Consider the following 20,503-nt stretch of genomic DNA (forward strand, 5'->3'; position numbering starts at 1 on the left):
TTTTGAACTGTGGTGTTGGAGAAGACTCTTGAGAGTCCCTTGGACTGCAAGGAGATCCAACCAGTCCATTCTGAAGGAGATCAGCCCTGGGATTTCTTTGGAAGGAATGATGCTTAAGCTGAAAGTCCAGTACTTTGGCCACCTCATGCGAAGAGTTGACTCATTGGAAAAGACTCTGATGCTGGGAGGGATTGGGGGCAGGAGGAGAAGGGGACGACAGAGGATGAGATGGCTGGATGGCATCACTGACTCGATGGACGTGAGTCTGAGTGAACTCTGGGAGTTGGTGATGGACAGGGAGGCCTGGCGTGCTGCGATTCATGGGGTTGTGAAGAGTCAAACATGACTGAGCGACTGAACTGATCTGATCTCATCTGAGTGGTTTGAGCTCCTTGCAATCCAAGGGACTCTCAAGAGTCTTCTCCAATATCACAGTTCGAAAGCATCAATTCTTCAGCACTCAGCCTTCTTTATGGTCCAACTCTGACATCCATAATGACTACCGCAACAATCATAGTTTTGACTATACGGACCTTTGTCAGCAAACTGTCTCTCTTTTTTAATACGTTGTCTAGGTTTGTCATAGCTTTTCTTCCGAGGAGCAAACATCTTTTAATTTGATGGCTGCAGTCACCATCCACAGTGATTTTGAAGCCCAAGAAAATAGTCTGTCACTGTTTCCACTGTTTCCCCATCTATTTGCCATGAAGCGATGGGACTGGATGCCATGATCTTAATTTTTTGACTGTTGAGTTTTAAGCCAGCTTTTTCACTCTCCTCTTTTGCCTTCATCAAGTGGCTCTCTAGTTTCTCTTGGCTTTCTGCCATAAGGATGGTGTCATCTGCACATCTGAGGTTATTAATATTTCTTCCAGCAATCTTGATTCCAGCTTGTACTTCATTCAGCCCAACGTTTCTCACGAGGTACTCTGCATATAAGTTAAATAAGCAGGATGACAGTATACAGCCTGACGTACTCCTATTCCAATTTTGAACCAGTCCATTGTTCCTTGTCTGGTTCTAACTGTTGCTTCTTGGCCTGCATACAGATTAGGTGGCAGATAAGGTGGTCTGGTATTCCCATCTCTTGAAGAATTTTCCACAGTTTGTTGTGATCCACATAGTCAGAGGCTTTAGCATAGTCAATGAAGCAGAAGTAGATGTTTTTCTGGAACTCTCTTGCTTTCTCTGTGATCCAGTGGATGTTGGCAATTTGGTCTGGTTCCTCTGTCTTTTCTAAATCCGGCTTGTACATACAGAAGTTCTTGGTTCATGTACTGTTGAAGCCTAGCTTGAAGGATTTTGAGCATTACCTTGCTAGCATGTGAAAGGAGTGCAATTGTTTATTTATGAGTGTAATGTATTATATATATATATATATGTAGTTTTTATATAATAACTTACATTAAGTGTGGGCTTCCCTAGTGGCTCAGATGGTAAAGTGTCTGTCTGCAATGCAGGAGACCTGGGTTCGATCCCTGGGTTGGGAAGATCCCCTGGAGAAGGAAATGGCAGCCCACTCCAGTATTCTTGCCTGGAAAATTCCATGGACCGTGGAGCCTGGTAGGTTACGGTCCATGGGGTCACAAAGAGTCAGACACGACTGAGCGACTTCACTTTTACTTTACGTTAAGTGGAAGATTTGAATTTGTAAAAATAAGAGTTACTGCCAGAATATATCTGTAGATTCAATATAATTGCAATTAAAGTACCAGAACTGTATATACACATATGGGATGTTTCTAGAATTTCTTTGGAAATGAGCGTGGATAGGGTAGGCAAGAATAGCCAGCACAGTCTTAAAGAACAAAAAAACAGTTGGAAGATTTAAACTACTCAAGACTTTTAACTGTACAGAAATTAAGACAGTGATACAAAAGATATAAAAAATTATAATATTCTGTCAGATCAGCCCTGGGATTTCTTTGGAAGGAATGATGCTAAAGCTGAAACTCCAGTACTTTGGCCACCTCATGCAAAGAGTTGACTCATTGGAAAAGACTCTGATGCTGGGAGAGATTGGGGGGCAGGGAGGAGAAGGGGGACGACAGGAGGATGAGATGGCTGGATGGCATCACTGACTCAATGGATGTGAGTCTGAGTGAACTCCGGGAGTTGGTGATGGACAGGGAGGCCTGGCGTGCTGCGATTCATGGGGTCGCAAAGAGTCAGACACGACTGAGCAACTGATCTGATCTGATCTGATCTGATCATTTCTTTTGAATAAAGCTTAAAAATAGACACAGCTAAGGAACAGAGGTAGGACTACGTTCGGGTAAGCATGGAGGTCCCAGGAAACCTTAAAGGGCTAACCATGCTCTTTTTGTTGCCCTGGGTATTGGTTATATTTGGCGTTCAGTTTGGGAAAATTCATCAAGCCATGTGTACCATTTTCTAGATGCGTGTTGTGTATCAATTAAAATTTTATTAAAACAAGTAAGAAAAAAGAACTATTCTTATCTAACCAGTCTGCTCTTAATCAGTTGTGCATCTAGGTGTTATTAGTCATAGCAGTACTATATTTTTCAATCAAAAAATTAGCCATTATCTCTATACCTTTATGAGTTACTTTATGACATCCTATATCACTCCCAAGCAGTGTTACAGGTTTTCTGCAGTCCTTTACCTCTTAACTGGAGTACCACTTCCCAGAATTGGCGTTCTATGTTTATATCATATTCAGAATAATGCAGATGACTGCATTGTACAAGGGGCCTCCCTGATAGCTCAGTTGGTAAAGAATCCCCCTGCAATGCAGGAGACCCTAGTTCGATTCCTGGGCCAGGAAGATCCGCTGGAGAAGGGTTAGGCAACCCACTCCAGTATCCTAGCCTGGAGAATTCCATGGACTATATAGTGCATGGAGTCGCAAAGAGTCGGACATGACAACGACTTTCACTTCACTTCATTTCCATGGTACAAACCAGAATTTTTTTCGTTGAAACAGAGATTTCACCACCCCACCCCCCAGTCTTTGCCCTGCTTATACTCTTTTGGCTTCTCCTCCACAGGCAGTGATGAGGCAGTGGTGGATACCAGCAGGCGCGTGGGAGGAGCCCTAGCAAGGAAGAGTGCTCTCAAAGACAGATTAAATGATGCCATGAAAAGACTGCAGGCCGCAGAGAGAGGTGAGGGTCCCAACCAAAACGTAAGCTCTTCTGTTTGTTCACTAATATTAAGGGAAACCTCTGAGGAAAGAGTAAGTGATTCCCTGCTTATTAATCTTTTTATAAATAGTATTGCTTTCTGATGACAAAAGAAACTTCGTTTATCTCTCTCACACACACACACACACAAGTCCTGAAAGATAATAAAAGCTGTAGCTACATCACCTAGGGATGACAATTAAATTTAAGAGCATTTTCCTCCAGTCTTGTGTGTGTGTGGGTGTGTGTGGGTGTGTGTGTGTGTGAATGAGATCAGGATGTTTATACTGTTGGGTAACCTACTTGTGAACATTTTTTTCATTAACAAATAAGCCCCAATTTGGTTATTGGGTTTCTCTGACCCCAGCAATAAACAGCTGCTCTCTGTTACATGGCATGTCTTTCTTATAATGCAAGCAGAGAGACCACCTAGCCAGAGAGGGAAACAAGAGCACTCATGTTGCCTAATCTGAAACTACGGGGGTATCTCAGAAAGATGTGATGGGAAGCAGATGTGCCTTTCCCGGCATAGTGGAAGTTAGCACATTACTGCTGGATGTGGGGTTTCACTACACGGAGCAAATCCGGCAGCAGTACCACCGGACACCAAAGCCCTGGCCAGATGGGTCCATCTCATCGGCGTCATCAGAGCTACTACATGCTAAGCCCTGGGCTGCATTTTACAAACATCGTCTCATGTGGGAAAGTATTGCTTTTAGGCTGATGTGAACCCCAAGGCTTGTCAAGTCTGGGGAGCTTGCTCTGAAAGGTACAGCAACACAAAGACGATGACCCAGGATTCAAAGCCACAACCGTCACGAGTTCAGAGCGTGAGAGGTTGAGTTAAATGTTTCTCTGGTTTAAAAAAAAAAAAGAAGAAGAAGAAGCTAAACCTCACCTGAGAGATTTTTAATTGTTTTTATTTACAGAAGTAATGCATGCCCATTGTAGAAAAATTAGAAAATATGGATAACAAAAGAGAAAAAACAAGGGAAATCTGTTATAATTCCATTATCTAGGAAACAAACATTTTGTTGTAAACTTGTTTTTATTTTAAATATATAACTTAAAAATTGCACTATAGATCTCTTTTGAAACTTACTTTTCTTATTCAAAAATACCTTTTCTTACCAATTTATGTCTGTACTAGAGCATCATTTTTATGGCAGAAGGAAAGTGATATTTACAGTGGATTTCAAGCAAACATTTTATGAGTTAGTATCTCATACACATTTTGTATAGTTTTCTCACCAGGTCTCTAACTTGAAGTAATATTACTCTTTTAAAAAAAAATTACCTCTAATTTGGAAATGTTTTAAATGAACTACATTATTTTATTGAGACTTTAGAGTCTTTCAGTCTCATTTGTCAATACTGTTTACAGTATTCTTATGCACCTAACTTACACCATGATTAACATGCATATAAAGGTCTCAGTTTGACTGAAAAGCCTGAATTTGAGGTCTGTTTCATCCCAGTGATTAAATGAGTATTCATGATCCCATCAAAGGCCCTACTTCTTTGCAAAATAAATGTCCTTGTGCTCTGTGTGAAGGTGATGCCCAGCAGCGCCTGGGTCAGTCCCAGCTGATCACCGCGGAAGCTAACAAGACCACAATGGAAGTCCAGGAGGCAACTGCCCCGATGGCTAGCAATCTAACCAACTGGTCACAGAATCTTCAAAGTTTTGACTCTTCTGCTTACAACACTGCCGTGGACTCTGCCAGAGATGCAGGTATCACCCAGCGACTTCACAACTTGCATCCACTTGAGGGACTGGTCATTAAACCCTGCATATCTTTCGTTAAGAAGCAGTGTTTTTTCATTTGAGTTTTAGATTAGAATGTTGTAGAAGTTAACTTGTGTGCTTAGTCGCTCAGTCACATCTGACTCTTTGCAACCCCGTGGACTATGTGGCCCACCAGGCTCCTCTGTCCAGGCAAGAATACTGGAGTGGGTTGCCATACAAAACAAGTAAATAAAAAGGCATATTGTAATATGAGAGTTCATAAAGACTCTAAAGTGGCTCCATTTCTCTGAGAGAATTGAGGGGAGAGAAACCCTGTTTTGTACACATTTTCATAACCAACATTTAATGCAACGCTTTAAATGTACTCTACTGCCTTTAATGTTAAAGACTGTTATACTATATAATAATAGTCATTTTATAGTATGGCTCTTGTGGTCAGTGATCCAAATAACATACACTTACCTCTGTATTAATAAACACACTAAACTGATAGTAGCTAATTATTTACCTAATTTATTTCCTTTTGTTGGAGAAGCAGTTTGTTTCCTAAGTACAGAAAAGAGATGTTTCCTAGGTCCTCACTGAAATAGTCTCCTGAAGTATGAAAATGAAAGTAGCTCAGTTGTGTCTGACTCTTTACGACCCCATGGACTGTACAGTCCATGGAATTCTCCAGGCCAGAATTCTGGAGTGGGTAACCTTTCCCTTCTCCAGGGGATCTTCCCAACTCAGAGATCAAACCCAGGTCTCCCACATTACAGGTGGATTCTTTACCAGCTGAGGCTCCAAGGAAGCCCTGTTCTCCTGAATCTGAGTTTAATTTGGCTCCAGGAAGAGGCTTGCTTTTGCTCAGCTGCTCATGCTCGGTGACCATGCCCTGCCCTTAGCTAGGAGTTTGCCCAAAGGTATTTGTTTCCAGTGGTTCTCAAACACGAGTGTGCATCAGAACCACCTGGACCCCATCCCCATATTGCTGGTCTGGGGACCACACATTGAGAACCACTGCTTCAGTCCATGAAACTTTTAAGAAAGCTATGCTATTCTCTGTTTTGGATTTTTTTTTTTTCCATCAAATTGTATCCTCATGATTTGTGCTCTTTTCTCTGTGTAAATTATATATCCCCTCCTCCCGCCTCCCCCCCACACGAAAAGAAAATAACCTTAAAAATCAGTATGGTCTGCTCATACTACCACCTTTGTCTAGGATCATAGATCATGACTCCCCAGCCCCCAACCTTGGCACCACTGCCACTTTTCCGGGCATGCTCCCTTATTTCTTCCATCCAGCTCTGCTGCTGCTGGGACCACTGCAGTGGCATTGTGATGTGTGAACAGGCATCTTAGGAAAAAACCTTCCCACCCACCCCACCTTGCCCAACATTTCTTTTGACCTGTTATATCAGTTAGAAATGTAAGCAGAGCTTGTGCTCTTTAGTGAAACATCTGTGTACTTGTCATGGGTCCCACCCTTTAGAAATGTACATTGTATATCAGCTTGGTCTGCATATAATTTATAGATCAATATGTATTGTAAACATTGCAGGATAGAAACTGATTATGCTTTGGACTTAACTATTAATTTTTTAGAATTAAATATAGTTTCATTATTTTCTTATAAAATTAGTTTCTAATAGTTCTACCAGAAATAACCATGCATTTGTTATCTCTTCACCTGATTGCTGAAATAGACTTAACTACTGAGATATCTACTCAAATGATTCATTTTTATTAACCACAGTTGGAAACCTGACAGAGGTTGTCCCTCAGCTCCTGGATCAGCTTCGTACGGTAGAACAGAAGCGGCCTGCAAGCAATGTTTCCGCCAGCATCCAAAGGATCCGAGAGCTCATTGCTCAGACCAGAAGTGTTGCCAGCAAGGTAACCAGTGAAAAGAGTCATTATCAGTCACTCGGTGATAAGGACAGCGTGAGGCTGAGCTTAGATCCTTGGGCAGCTTCCAGAGCTGGGAACTTTCTACTGTATTATCCAGCTTAATAGTTCTCAGCTCCATCTGTTCATTAGACTCAGCGAGGAGATTTGAAAACCAAACCAATTCCTGGTCCCAACCATAAAGCAATAATCGGGCTCTCTAGATGAGGGCTCAAAACCTGTGTGTTTTTGTGTGTGTGTTTTTTTTTTTTGAAGCTCCTCAGTGATTCTTAATGGGTAGCCAAGATTCAGAGGTATACATTTAGCCTAGTCAACATAGCTCATAGAGCAAAAGGAACCAAAGAAGGCCAACCCCAATTAAAGACTCAATTTTACTATTGCTATTCATTATCCTAACAGCTATATTTATGTAATTACTAAATGCAATATTCTTGCCCATCTGCCTTTTCAAAGAATTCTCTGGCACAGCACAGATGATACGAAACTTTTACTGACCTCTCCACAGGTGTAACACATAGCAGCTAAACTGAACAATTTCAACAAAGCTCCCATTCTGACATGCTACACAGAAGCAATACAACACCGTAACTAGTGCCAGCAGTGATAGGAAATATCCTAACACAACAATCAACATTTTCACTGTGGCACAACAGGGCTTGTTCTTGGCCCCTTTCTAATTTGTTTTTTATTCATTTATAGACCACCATGATTTTTTTAACAACCAAATTGTATGGTTTTATTTTCTCAATTGCGAGTCAACCTGAACAGACTATTGGCCCTAATTATGGACAGAATTAAGAACTGGAAATCAACTGTTTTGTAATGAAGGAAATTATTACTGCTAAATATACCCAACTTTTAAATAATATATGGTAATTAGCCCTACACCACAAATCACCTTTTAGATACCTTGGAGAACATTTCAAAAAAGATTTATTGTCAGTAAATGGCATTTCCAAAGCTAGGTTTCTGTGAATGCCTTCTGGTACTTTTATTTCTATGGAGTAGAATTTAGGAGCCTTAATCACCTAAAACCATTTTCTGAAGAAAGTCCTGGCAATGCCTTGGGGAACCCACACAGCTCCCCAAAGGGAGATGCTTTCTAATACAGATAGATATCTTTTCAAACTCTCAGTTTTTACAGACTTTAACCCCATATACTACTTGATTATTTACTAAGATGTATTGTATTCTTCTCAACTGGCCACATAGGACAGCTGCACTTTAGGCACTTGGAAATATAATTGTGAACTCACTGGCCATCAATATTAACTAAATTAATATTAGTCAATTGATGTAATATATCTAATTATTCATAAATATTTGCATAATGGATGAATATACACAGTCCTTACACTTCTGAATATTCTGAAAATCACCTTGAATCAGACCAGGTCGGCATGTCATATTGGGCCTCTTAGAAATGCATTTTCTGAATTGTGCTTCATTGTGATGCCTTTCTAAGGATTATTATAAGGAATGTCTTAATGAAGTCATCATTACAGTTATTATGATAGAGCCAGACACTGGAAAACACTTTATAGTTACCTTGTTTCATCCTCTTAACAAATCTTTTGTCCTCATTTAACGATGAGGAAACTGCAGGTTTAAGTGATTTGCTCATGGTTCCACAGCTAGTAAGTGGTAGAGCCAGATTTCAAGACCTCATATAAGACTTAGAAGCTGAGTCTAGACCCCTCCCAACTGTCTAAACATGGTCTAGGATACTGCTCACAGCCTCACCAGCGCTCCTCTTTTGAAGACCCTAGGGAGAAGGTCCTAGCTGTATTAGAACCCAAGATTAGTTATTATTCTCCTGATCAGTTAGTTGTTAAATTTATGGGCCTTGTGAATTGTATAACAAAGTATCCTTTCAAGCTGTTTAGTTCACTTTAACCAAATAGGTAGTTCATTGTGGAATTCATATTTACCCTCATTCTTAGACCTACTTTGTTGCCTTTTTGTTTTGCCTTTTTCTTTCACCTAGCTTTAAATTTAAGCTGTATTATCTTCTTTATATCCTTTCTCCAACAAGATAAGGACATAAGTAAACAAAGGCTTGGAGGTCATGAGTAAAGCTCAGAGACCGCCTAAGAAATGAGGGAAGCCCACTGAGAACCATGGGAAAGCACTATGCCCATTTCTGTACTGCTGCGCTTTAATGAAATAATTTTCTAACTTCAGATCCAAGTCTCCATGATGTTTGATGGCCAGTCAGCAGTCGAGGTGCACCCCAGAGCCAGCATGGATGACTTAAAGACCTTTACATCTCTGAGCCTGTACATGAAGCCTCCTCCTGCGAAGCAGTCGGAACTGGCTGTGACTGCAGATCAGTTCATCCTGTACCTCGGAAGCAAAAACGTAAGAGCAAGTGGTTTTACAAGATGGAATTACATTAAAAGGAAAGATAAGTGCTTTTCTCTTGCCTCAAAAAAAAAAAACTACCTGTGCAAACAAACAAAATTCCCATTCTAGCACCTCAGAAGGTGTAGATCAGAAGACCAAGACTAAAGTAGCAATTCCTTCTTTGTGTGGGACAGGTAATTCTTCCTCTGTGGGGGATATTTCTGTGGTTTCCTCATATCACCCTCACACTGCAAACTCAGGAGTCTGAATGCTGCATTTCAAAGACATCCAGAGTACAGAGACTTACTATATTTAATGCTGAACCCTGCTTGAAGGTATACAGCAGTCGGTATTGGCAGGCGGCATTATATTTCCAGATTAATGAAACAAGGTTAGCACCTTCCGGGCAGCCATCAAATGTCCACAAGCCCAGAGTTGCTTGCCTTCCTGTCCAGGGTATACTTAGACAGGCACAGAGGGGTGTGGTGGGGGTGGGTAGCGGGCAGGGGCTTCACACTGATGCAGCCATAGGGAGGCTGGAAAGAAGGAGGCACTGCCCAGTCTAACAGGAACTCTGGTAATAATTCAAGCCAGATATGCCTTATAGACAGCCAAACATTTAGATTGCTAATTGTCCTTTAAAGAAATGAGAACAAAAATGATATTCATTCATATAAATTTTATTTACAAGACTTCTTAACATTTCAGGCCAAAAAAGAGTACATGGGTCTTGCAATCAAAAATGACAACCTGGTGTACGTTTATAATTTGGGAACTAAGGATGTAGAGATTCCCTTGGACTCGAAGCCTGTCAGTACCTGGCCTGCTTACTTCAGCATTGTCAAGATTGAAAGGTAAAGTGAATCCATGATGCAGGGCTGATCTGCACATTTCGTAAGAAATCTGTTGAATGCACTCACGCACACACAGATAACATACACACAGTCTTTCTGTGGATGTTGTTCCTCTTTCTTCCATTATTTATGTATTTCTTCACAAGTACCTTGGTAGAAAACAAAAAATTAGAAAAAATAGTCATCACTTCTAAATAGAAATCTGATTATTGTTTTTTTTAATCTGGCCAATCTACAAATCCAGTTCCAAAGTGGACTGTGGTTTTTCCCCTTCCCATTGATTGTTGACATTATGTAAATGCTTACAAAAATGACAAAATCAAGTCACCAAGCCTGTGATGAAGGGATTTTCACATTTTGACATTAAAAAAAAAAAACACACGTATTTTATACAAATTATCTGGATACTAAGGAGTGAAAATTCTTTATCTGAACAGGGTAGGAAAACATGGAAAGGTGTTTTTAACAGTCCCAAGTCTAAGTAGCACTGCAGAGGAAAAGTTTATTAAAAAGGGAGAATTTGCTGGAGATGACTCCTTGTTGGATCTGGATCCCGAAGATACTGTGTTTTATGTTGGGGGCGTGCCATCAAACTTCAAGGTGAGCTATCCAGCCATATTTTTACTTAATTGCAAATCTACAATGATTGTTTTTAGAAGTCCATAACACCTACAGTGACTCGGGGTTGATTGGAAACCTTGATACATTAAAAACAGAGTTTAGGTCAGTGGGTGGTAGAATTCTGAATCAGGGTCTGTAAATATGCTGTGTAAATCTGATCTCTGCTACGTATATTTTCATAGTGTCAAATACTTTCATGCTATAGCTAAAACTTGAATATCAAATGTGTTTCATCCTGATACCTGCATTTATAATTAATATTACCCGACCTACTGCAAGAATGCCTGTACCTTGTAGGTTTATAGCTAGTCTTCAGGTGTACAGATGACAGTTTCAAAAACTCAGTTATTTCAGCTGATACACAAGCAGGAAATGAAATACCTGGGATGTGGGAGGGGGTAGGATCTAGGGAGACAGATGAGACCTGATGAAGGGCAGATTCAGGGAGGGCCCAAGAAGATAAGGAGTTGATCTACAATTTCAGGTGCAGAACTATTACTCACTAGTTAGAGGCACAATATTGAACTTTTCTGAGAATTACTTTCTCTCTATCTGAGGACAGGAATACCTACCTCATGGAGCTAGTGTGAGGATGGACTTTGGTCATGAATCCATTGTCAGGCGAGTGACTGGCACATAGTATATGCTCAGTAAACCCACACCCTCTCTGCTAAGATAGGAACAACTGAACAATCATTCTATATCTGAATGGTTTAGCATAGAATAGACACAAACTCAGGTCTAGAATGATATTTCTGTCAACGGGAAGGTCCCCTTGACCTTTGTCTCCCAGCCTGATCTGTGTGGACTAGATGGAATGTAGTCATGGGAGAATTGATTTCACTTTGTTTCACAGCTCCCTGCTAGCTTAAACCTGCCTGGCTTTGTTGGCTGCCTGGAATTGGCCACTTTGAATAATGATGTGATCAGCTTGTACAACTTTAAGCACATCTATAATATGGACCCCTCCAAATCAGTGCCCTGTGCCAGGTAAGAGCATGCTAAGAGCACTGAAAATTTGGTGGCTATGCAAGAACTGCAAATAGGACAAGTGTGGGTCAATACTCAGGTTTTCAGTCTTTTCTTAGGGAAAACAAATTTTGAAACTGCTTAATAGTCATGCATGTAAACAACTTTTCAGTTCTTCTCTATCATAACAAGCATGCACAATTATTAAAAAGTTAAACTCCTAAATTGCAGCTTTGGTTTTGGATTACAGAAACTAGGGTCTCACTAGAACCTTCTGTTATCTTAGCACACAGGGTGCTAAGAAAAAAAATCCATCACAGACAGTTTTTTTTAAATGCTTCTTTATGTCTCACATGCAGACATCAGGACTTCATTTAAATGCTATAAGACCCATGGGAAATGTCATGAGAATGGGTTGAAAAGAACCTCATTTGAAAGCATAACAGATACTGTCATGTTTATATGATCCTCGCATTTTTATTTCAGAGACAAACTGGCCTTTACGCAGAGTCGGGCTGCCAGCTATTTCTTCGATGGCTCTAGTTATGCCATAGTGAGGGATATCACAAGGAGAGGGAAGTTTGGTCAGGTGACTCGCTTTGACATCGAAGTCAGAACACCAGCTGACAATGGCCTCGTGCTCCTCATGGTCAATGGAGTGAGTAGAAAGTCCTACATCTTCTCCCTTACTGCCTTTACTTTCCACCATTTGTGTTTCTAGGAACCTTCCCAAGTTGAGTGTGTCATGCAATAAAGCTGAAGGTTTAGTTTATAGAGCAAAATTGGTTTTCTTTTCCTGCAGGGACATGATGTCAGCAGTAAGTAAAAGCAGCCATGAAATGGCATTTCCCTGCACTATATTTTTAGATGTATATTAAATATAATACATTCAATAAACTAAGAGAACTTTGATGAAAATCAGCACCAAGATCTAAATGAGCATCAGTTCAGTCACTCAGTGGTGTCCAACTCTTTGTATATGTCTACAGAAATTTAGCGCTTACTTTTTAAATCATATGCCCTAATCAGTTAAAAAAGAGTTTGAATGCTTAACATATGTGTGTGTGTATATATATATGCATTTCTTTATTAATGATATACACATACTATATATGAATATAATATTCAAAACTAGGAGAAATATAATTTATATAAATATAAAATGTTGAAATAAATGCAAATGTAAAATGGTGGTAGTGGTTTAGCCACTAAGTCGTGTCCAATTCTTGTGACCCCATGGATAGTAGCCCTCCAGGCTCCTCTGTTCATGAGATTCTCCAGGCAAGAATACAAAGAAGTTTAAAAAATTATTTTTATTTTGCTAGTGACACAAAAATTATTAATGGTAGTGTTAGTGAGAACAATGTAATTAAATATGTTAAAGTATTTTTAAAGTCACATTAAATTCTTTGTGATACTAAAGTCTTATCATGAGTCTAGTTTATTCTAGTACTAGGTTTTATTGGCCATCATAACTAGACAAGAAAACTCATATAAAAAAAATGTAGGAAGTATATCATTGGCTATGCTTAGTAAATCATGATATCATTATTATTTCATTCACTGATTGGCAGAAGTTGTCTTTGAAAATGGCTGGTACATTTTCATCTTCCCTGATGTCAGTTCTTAGAAGCTAATCAGATAGTATATCATTTTGTAAACTTCAACAGAAGAATTCAAGACCATTAAAAATCTTCATTTGAAAAACTTTTAAACTTTAAAAAAAAAAAAAAACTTTTTTTTTTCCAGAAAAGTTTTAGTAGAGTAGATATGAGAGTTTTTATGGTAGTACATAAAAACATGAAAAATTACATTGCTTTCATCAGCAAATTTACTTAACAGTAGAAAATTTTTCAGATTTTTTTTTAAAAACCATCTCTCCAGAGTACAACTTTCTTCCCCACCAAAATAGTTTCTCCTTCATTGTTATAATGTCCCTACCTTGAAGCAACAGATCAAGTATATTTTTTAAGTAGCTAGGGGGGTTCATACTACTAAAAGACATTTGTCATCACAAGTAAAAGTCAATAAGTTTAGAATAATTCATTTTATAAAGCAAATGTGTAATGCTCTCAAAATTTGACCACATTTTTAGTAATTTATAGGAATTAATCTGAAAATATCTATGTGTCTCAGAATATTTTCACATCACAATATTCCAGTAGAAAATCATTATAAATATTCTATTATTAAGTGGCCTTATTCATAAATCCATGTAACCAGGTACCCATAACTGCAGTAATTGTAATAGGCTGCTGCTGCTGCGTCACTATAGTCGTGTCCAACTCTGTGTGACCCCAGAGACGGCAGCCCACCAGGCTCCTCTGTCCCTGGGATTCTCCAGGCAAGAACACCAGAGTGGGTCGCCATTTCCTTCTCCAATGCATGAAAGTGAAAAGTGAAAAGTGAAAGTGAAGTCACTCAGTCGTGTCCAACTCTTAGCAACCCCATGGACTGCAGCCTACCAGGCTCCTCCATCCATGGGATTTTCCAGGCAAGAGCACTGGAGTGGGGTGCCACTGCCTTCTCCGTGTAATAGGCTAAACACAAAGAAATCAGTGCAGAGTGGGCCGTGGCCCACCTTCAAGTGTGGAACTTCATTCTCAAAGTGTGAATCTGAATCCTTTGAAAACCCACTCAAAGGAAAAAATGAAGGCCCACAGTAAATCTATGTATTAAATATTAAAAGTTGGCTTCTCTATTTTAGAGTTTTAAAATGAGTATAAATAGAAGTTGAAATGTTTTCTTTCTATCCCCCAGTGGATTGTGTACCACATTCTTAGGAGTATATAAACTCTGTCCAAGAGATCACTTTCAGTGAAATTGGGACTTTACCATCACCACCTCAATGAACATAAACGTGAACAAACTCCAGGAGATAGTTAGGGTTGGGGAGTCGGACACGACTTAGCAACTGAACAACAACCATAATACTTTATTCTTCGTATCCACTGAATTCTTGTGTCTATGAACTATCTTCTAAAACAAGCAAGCCTGACCAGTAAATTACTTGAGTGTTATAGAATTACTTTGGTTGTTGAATATCATGTGATCTAAGTGCATAATAATTCCATGTTTATTTATGTAAATCCAGTGTTACAGAAGTGGGCCTTCTTTTCCTTTTACCTGTATTTACTGATAATTTTCCAAGATTCTTTTCAGTATACCTTGGAATTATTTTTCAGTGGTATCAATTTTGCCCTTAAAAATGAAATGTAGTCACATCTGTTGGCCTGTTACAACTTTCAAACATTGCCTTAAAATAGGGCTGTTGAATACATATGGCCTATAGTACTCTGTTTTCAAGATTGTTAAAAATCAATAAGGTAAATTTAAATTTTCATTAATTCACAAGTAAAAACAGTAGAAGATAATTGTTTTAAATTGTGTGTGAATATTAAAACTTTGGTATATTAGATGTAACTGCTGATCTGAATGTAGTTGTGATTTTTATTTCATAGTAAGAATTTAATGAGACTTCTGTAGTCTTCAGACAGTTTCAATAATAGAGAGTGTACTGTTATTTCTCAAATTCAGCTAAACCTGCTCTTTCATAATAGCAGACTCTCATGTCTACAGCTTTTTTTCTTCTCCACAGAGTATGTTTTTCAGCTTGGAAATGCGCAGTGGTTACCTACATGTGTTCTATGACTTTGGATTTAGCAACGGCCCTGTGCATCTTGAAGACACATTAAAGAAAGCTCAAATTAATGATGCAAAATACCATGAGGTACTGATCATTGCAGTTTGAATGTGTTGTTTTATTTGTATTTGGATCTATTGATCTAATCGCATGGTCAAATGAGATAGGTGAGAAAGTAATTAAAATGAACACTTTCACATATAAAAACCAATGAAAGGCCCTCATATACTCAACTCCAGGATAACATTTGCTTCAAAAGAGTGGACATTTTTATCATATTGGAGTTTCCAGTAAAAGAGTCAGTGAAGATACATTTTAATTGCTTCATTGATCAAAAGACTCCTTTGTTGAAAATGAGAATGTAGATATAAAGCCATTTTGTTTTTGCTTTTTCCTTGAGTCCCATTAAATATCAAAAGAGTAGATATAAGTGAAGAATTTCCTTTTTAAACCTTTTCCCTGAAACCTAGAAAATAGTAACACAGGTTTTCTTATAAATGAGAACCCACAGAGAATGCTCATCTGTCGTGATATAGATGTGCAGTATACTGATATTTCATCTGTTTTTACTAACAACTACTTTAAATCTATACTTTAATAAAATATGTAGAAGTCACAGTATTGTCTAAGTTGAACTAAAATGCAGAGTAGAGGCTATATTTCTCTTTTCAGTTCAAAGTCCATAGCCTTCATGAGGGTGGTTTACAACAGAAGAATATTTTAACTATTTCTCTGACTAGAATTTTCCCACATTCATTAAAGCTTATCATGTCACAAAAAAATGACATCTGGCAACAGAAGTCACCTGTTTACACTTTTTTCCTGAATCCCCTCAAAGGAGCAAAATATTAATTAAAAAGTTGATCTCATAACAGAATTTTTCTTGGGCTAGCTGTGAATCCATATGGAATCCTTCTCCAGCAAATGGGAACTTCTGGTAATATGACTAAGAGTTTTCATGTCTGTGAGGAAGGAAGGAAGAGCTATTGCCCATTTTGTAAACAAATAAGCATAAGATCATGGAAGCCCAGCTGTTACAACATAATTAAATAATTATGAATAATAATTAAATTATTATTAAATAATTAAAATACATAGCAGTCTTCAAAAATCTGATTGTTAAGCAATGATCAGGACTTATTATGTATTATTTCTCCCAGATCTCAATCATTTACCACAATGATAAGAAAATGATTTTGGTAGTTGACAGACGACATGTCAAGAGCATGGATAATGAAAAGATGAAGATACCTTTTACAGACATATACATAGGAGGAGCTCCCCCAGAAATCTTACAATCAAGGTAAGCTTTTTTGTCCTTGTTAAGCTGTTTGTTCCTAACGCACTGGGCTGAGGACTCCACATCCAGAAGTGTAGTAAGTGTTTGAGCCTTCCCACCTACTACTTCTGTGCACATGTGCAAGGGCACACACACAGTCATACACCTGTGTGCCCTGTGCAGCCAGTCCTTGTGACCCCCTTAAATTAGCATCGGGTAAATGTGATCTACAAAAGTCTTTATGTATTACTCTTAGAACATGGTCTAATGCAGTATTTCTCATCCACAAGAAGAAAGGTAGAGCATATGTGAAAGCAAAGAAGCATTGTGTCCATTTACTTTTGTTTTAGTATTAATTTAGAGTTATTTGAACTCTCAAATAGTATCTGAGAGTAAACCAAAATTTTAAGCCTGTTCCAGAAGTTGTGAATTAAGTATGTTGTTGTTGTTTAGTTAATGAGTTGTGTCCGACTCTTTTGTGACTCCATGGTTTGTAGCCTGCCAGGCTTTTCTGTCTATCAGATTTCCCAGGCAAGAATATTGGAGTGAGTTGCTATTTCCTCCAAAAGGGGATCTTCTCTACCCAGAAATCAAACTTACGTCTCCTGCATTTGCAGGCAGATTCTTTACTGCTGAGCCACCAGGGAAGTATATGTGCATGTTAAGTCTCTTCAGTCGTATCAACTCTTTGCAACCCTATGGACAGTAGCTCACCAGGTTCTTCTGTCCATGGGATTCTCCACGCATGAATACTGGAGTGAGCGGTCCTGCCCTCCTCAAGGGAATCTTCCCAATCCAGGGATAGAACCTATGTCTCCTGCCTTGGCAGGCGGGTTCTTTACCACTAGCGCTGCCTGGGAAACCCAAATTAAGTGTAATGAAATATTATTCTGATATATTAAAAAATTCAACTGTCTCTTATTACACTCAATTCATAGCATGAGAGATCCTAAACTGAGAGAAGCATTAAGATATTCTGATATTCCAGTCCAGTCACTCTCAACCCTGGTTCTCATTAGAATGACCTAGAGAATGTTTATAAACATCACTACCCACAGTCATTCTCCAGAAATTCTAATTTTTCTGGGATAAGACCCTAACTTTAAGCTTCCTTTCCAAACTAAATATCCTCATTCCTTCAGCCATGGCACTTGGGATCTTTAACCATTGTGGTTGCTACATGTGCAACTTAATCTATCAATTAGCATGTCATCCAGACATGATCTTGTGAGAGCAGAATACAGTGAGACTGTTACCCCTTAGTTTGGTCAGTGTTCATCTAAAATACATTGAAGTCATTGCAACTTACTCAGAATTAACTTTGTATTCATTCAGTATCCAATACTATGTTCTTGGGTACTTCCTATCTATTAGGCATAGTGATGGGTACTGTTTTGAGCAAAATGCCATCTTTGATCTTAAAGATAAAGGATTTCTCACTTTCCTATTGCTCCAAAGTCCCAACGTTCATTGAAAACTTCTCTAGCCTTGGTTGAGTAGTGTGTTGCAAGTAAGACAAGTAATTGAGTTCATGACTCAAGTAGGATTAGTGGACAACTGAAGACCTGGGTTCAAATCCTAACTTTCTATTTGTGACATAGGGAAAAAAAAGACTTAATATTTCATTTTATAGGTAAACCATGTGAAACTGCCAAGAGTTCACAGTTTTTGATCTATACATATGTCAATTCATTATGCTTGAACCTATTAATCATCTGTAAAAGAGAAAGAATAGCATCACCATCTAGCTCTCTGAATTGTTATAAAGATAAAATGAGCTGATGTAAGTTAAAGGATCTTGAAAACTATAAAGAAGTAAACAAATTGTTTCCATGCAGAATAAAGCTGTTCTGTATGCAAAGATTAGAAATTACTGTGTACTTATGAAAGAAAGCATGAAAATGTGAATAATTACAAAGGTGTTAAAAATAACTATAAATAAAATCAAATTTTACATCCTGCATATGTTGGGTGACATCATCATCACCTCTACCACCACCATCATCATCACAGCTGTATCAGTAAAGACTGATTTTCTTTTCTAGGACCTTAAGAGCACATCTTCCCCTAGATATCAACTTCAGAGGATGCATGAAGGGCTTCCAGTTCCAAAAGAAAGATTTCAATTTATTAGAACAGACAGAAACCCTGGGAGTTGGCTATGGATGCCCAGAAGACTCTCTTGTAAGTACACAGTTGAAAAGTTTTTAATAAATAGACAAGAACCTTACCTTTCTTAAAAGCTGACAAAACTCTCTTTTCTCTGTGATCCTGTGTACACCTTGGGTTCCTTTCTGCCATCAGCAGACAGAAGGATCATTAAGCTAAAAAGGCTTATGGGAATCCTCTGGACTTGTCCAGTTGCTTCACCCTTCAGTGGCTGGAATGCCAAAGCCCAGAGAGGCTACGTGAGCATCTTCACTCACTCATAGTAGAGGAAGTAGGCAAGCTGAAACCCCATCTGTTAGCAGCATACAGAAGGAAGGCTAACAGGCCTGAATTCTAGCATAAACCAGAAATTAAAACACAACTATTAATATAGGAGCTAGCAGATAAGGCCTTTGGTATGTAGGAAATGGACATTTTAGGCATTTGATAATTATCACAAACTCTATATTCATACTTTGTTTGGCACACAGATATCTCGCAGAGCATATTTCAATGGACAGAGTTACATTGCTTCAAGTCAGAAAATATCTTTTTTTGATGGCTTTGAAGGAGGTTTTAATTTCCGAACATTACAGCCAAATGGATTACTGTTCTATTATGCATCAGGGGTAAGTATTTGTTTTTTGTGGTGGAAACTTCTTTGTGGTAATTGTTTTGTCTATTAAAAATACTTCTAAGCACATTAAAAGTAATTTACAATTCAGATTAATTTTGACTCCTATACACACATAGAATGTCTCATTTCAAACAGTTTGTAAAATATTATAAATATATCATATGTGAGTTTTTAACCTGGGCTTCATAAACCTCCCTAAGGAGTTCATGAAGAGAATTCGGTGGGTCTGTGAACTAGGTGAGAAAAAATTAAATCTTTATTTTCTCTAACTAAAATTTAGCATTTTCTTGAATTGTGAATGTCAGCAACAAACCACAGTAATATTAGCAGTATCTATGATTTTGTCTTTAGTAGAAATTAAAGGTATTTTTCATTCCATGTTATAGTTGTCATATATATCTCAAAATACCATTTTTGTTTATTGCTACTTCTTTTTTTTTTCACTTTCACTTTTTTTTTAAAATTTTATTTCATTTTTTAACTTTACAATATTGTATTGGTTTTGCCATATATCGAAATGAATCCGCCACAGGTATACATGTGTTCCCCATCCTGAACCCTCCTCCCTCCTACCTCCCCATACCATATTAGATCTGCTACTAGATTTTATTATTTAGTGCCTTAATGTAGAAGTACATATATATCACATATTTATCATTTTGGTATTTTGAAACTGTATTTCAATATAATTGGTTTCCTTTGTATTCCTACATATTTTATTGAGTGATTTTAAAATATTTTATGAAGGAGCCCATATGTGTTACCAAACTATTGAAAGAGTCATAGCACAAAATATGTTAAGAACCTCAGTGTATATATACAGTATGTGTGACTCAATTTATGAAATAGTTTTTTAATTTGCTGTAGAACTTTAGCTACAGTCCATGGGTAGCAGTCCTTGGGATCACAAAGAGTTGGACACAACTGAGCAACTGAACTGAACTGAAAAAAGATATACTATGTCAAGAATAAAATAACTTTTATAAAAGTTTGGTGACCTTAAAGTATTTATGTTGAGAGCTAACTGTAGAGATTGAGGCCCATATCGGGGAAGAAAAGGAAGATTATCATTTTGCCAATACTTTAAGGAATATTGCCAAACAATAAAGAAATTCAGAAAAATAGATGTTAACTTCTGCTATTTTTTAATTTTTCTGCCTCTGTAGATGGAAAGTGAAACATTTTTTTTTCTGTTCTTTTTTTTTTTTTTTTTTTTGGGG

General features: G+C 38.1%; 1 protein-coding gene across 4 annotated transcripts in view; it reads left to right on the forward strand.

The window, feature by feature from the left end:
- LAMA4 (laminin, alpha 4) overlaps positions 1 to 20,503 on the forward strand; it is a 149,592-nt gene that overhangs the window by 105,369 nt on the left and 23,720 nt on the right. For all 4 annotated transcript variants that reach the window (XM_010856579.1, XM_010856578.1, XM_010856581.1 and 1 more), the window contains 12 exons: positions 3,012 to 3,128; positions 4,702 to 4,881; positions 6,635 to 6,774; positions 8,971 to 9,147; positions 9,841 to 9,986; positions 10,424 to 10,586; positions 11,464 to 11,597; positions 12,063 to 12,234; positions 15,175 to 15,306; positions 16,380 to 16,522; positions 18,544 to 18,682; positions 19,138 to 19,275. In XM_010856579.1, coding sequence (XP_010854881.1) covers positions 3,012 to 3,128; positions 4,702 to 4,881; positions 6,635 to 6,774; positions 8,971 to 9,147; positions 9,841 to 9,986; positions 10,424 to 10,586; positions 11,464 to 11,597; positions 12,063 to 12,234; positions 15,175 to 15,306; positions 16,380 to 16,522; positions 18,544 to 18,682; positions 19,138 to 19,275 — 1,781 coding nt within the window. The remainder of the gene's footprint in view (positions 1 to 3,011; positions 3,129 to 4,701; positions 4,882 to 6,634; positions 6,775 to 8,970; positions 9,148 to 9,840; positions 9,987 to 10,423; positions 10,587 to 11,463; positions 11,598 to 12,062; positions 12,235 to 15,174; positions 15,307 to 16,379; positions 16,523 to 18,543; positions 18,683 to 19,137; positions 19,276 to 20,503) is intronic.

Source organism: Bison bison, unplaced genomic scaffold, assembly GCF_000754665.1.
Source record: "Bison bison bison isolate TAMUID 2011002044 unplaced genomic scaffold, Bison_UMD1.0 scf7180017864373, whole genome shotgun sequence".
NCBI classification, from domain to species: domain Eukaryota; kingdom Metazoa; phylum Chordata; class Mammalia; order Artiodactyla; family Bovidae; genus Bison; species Bison bison.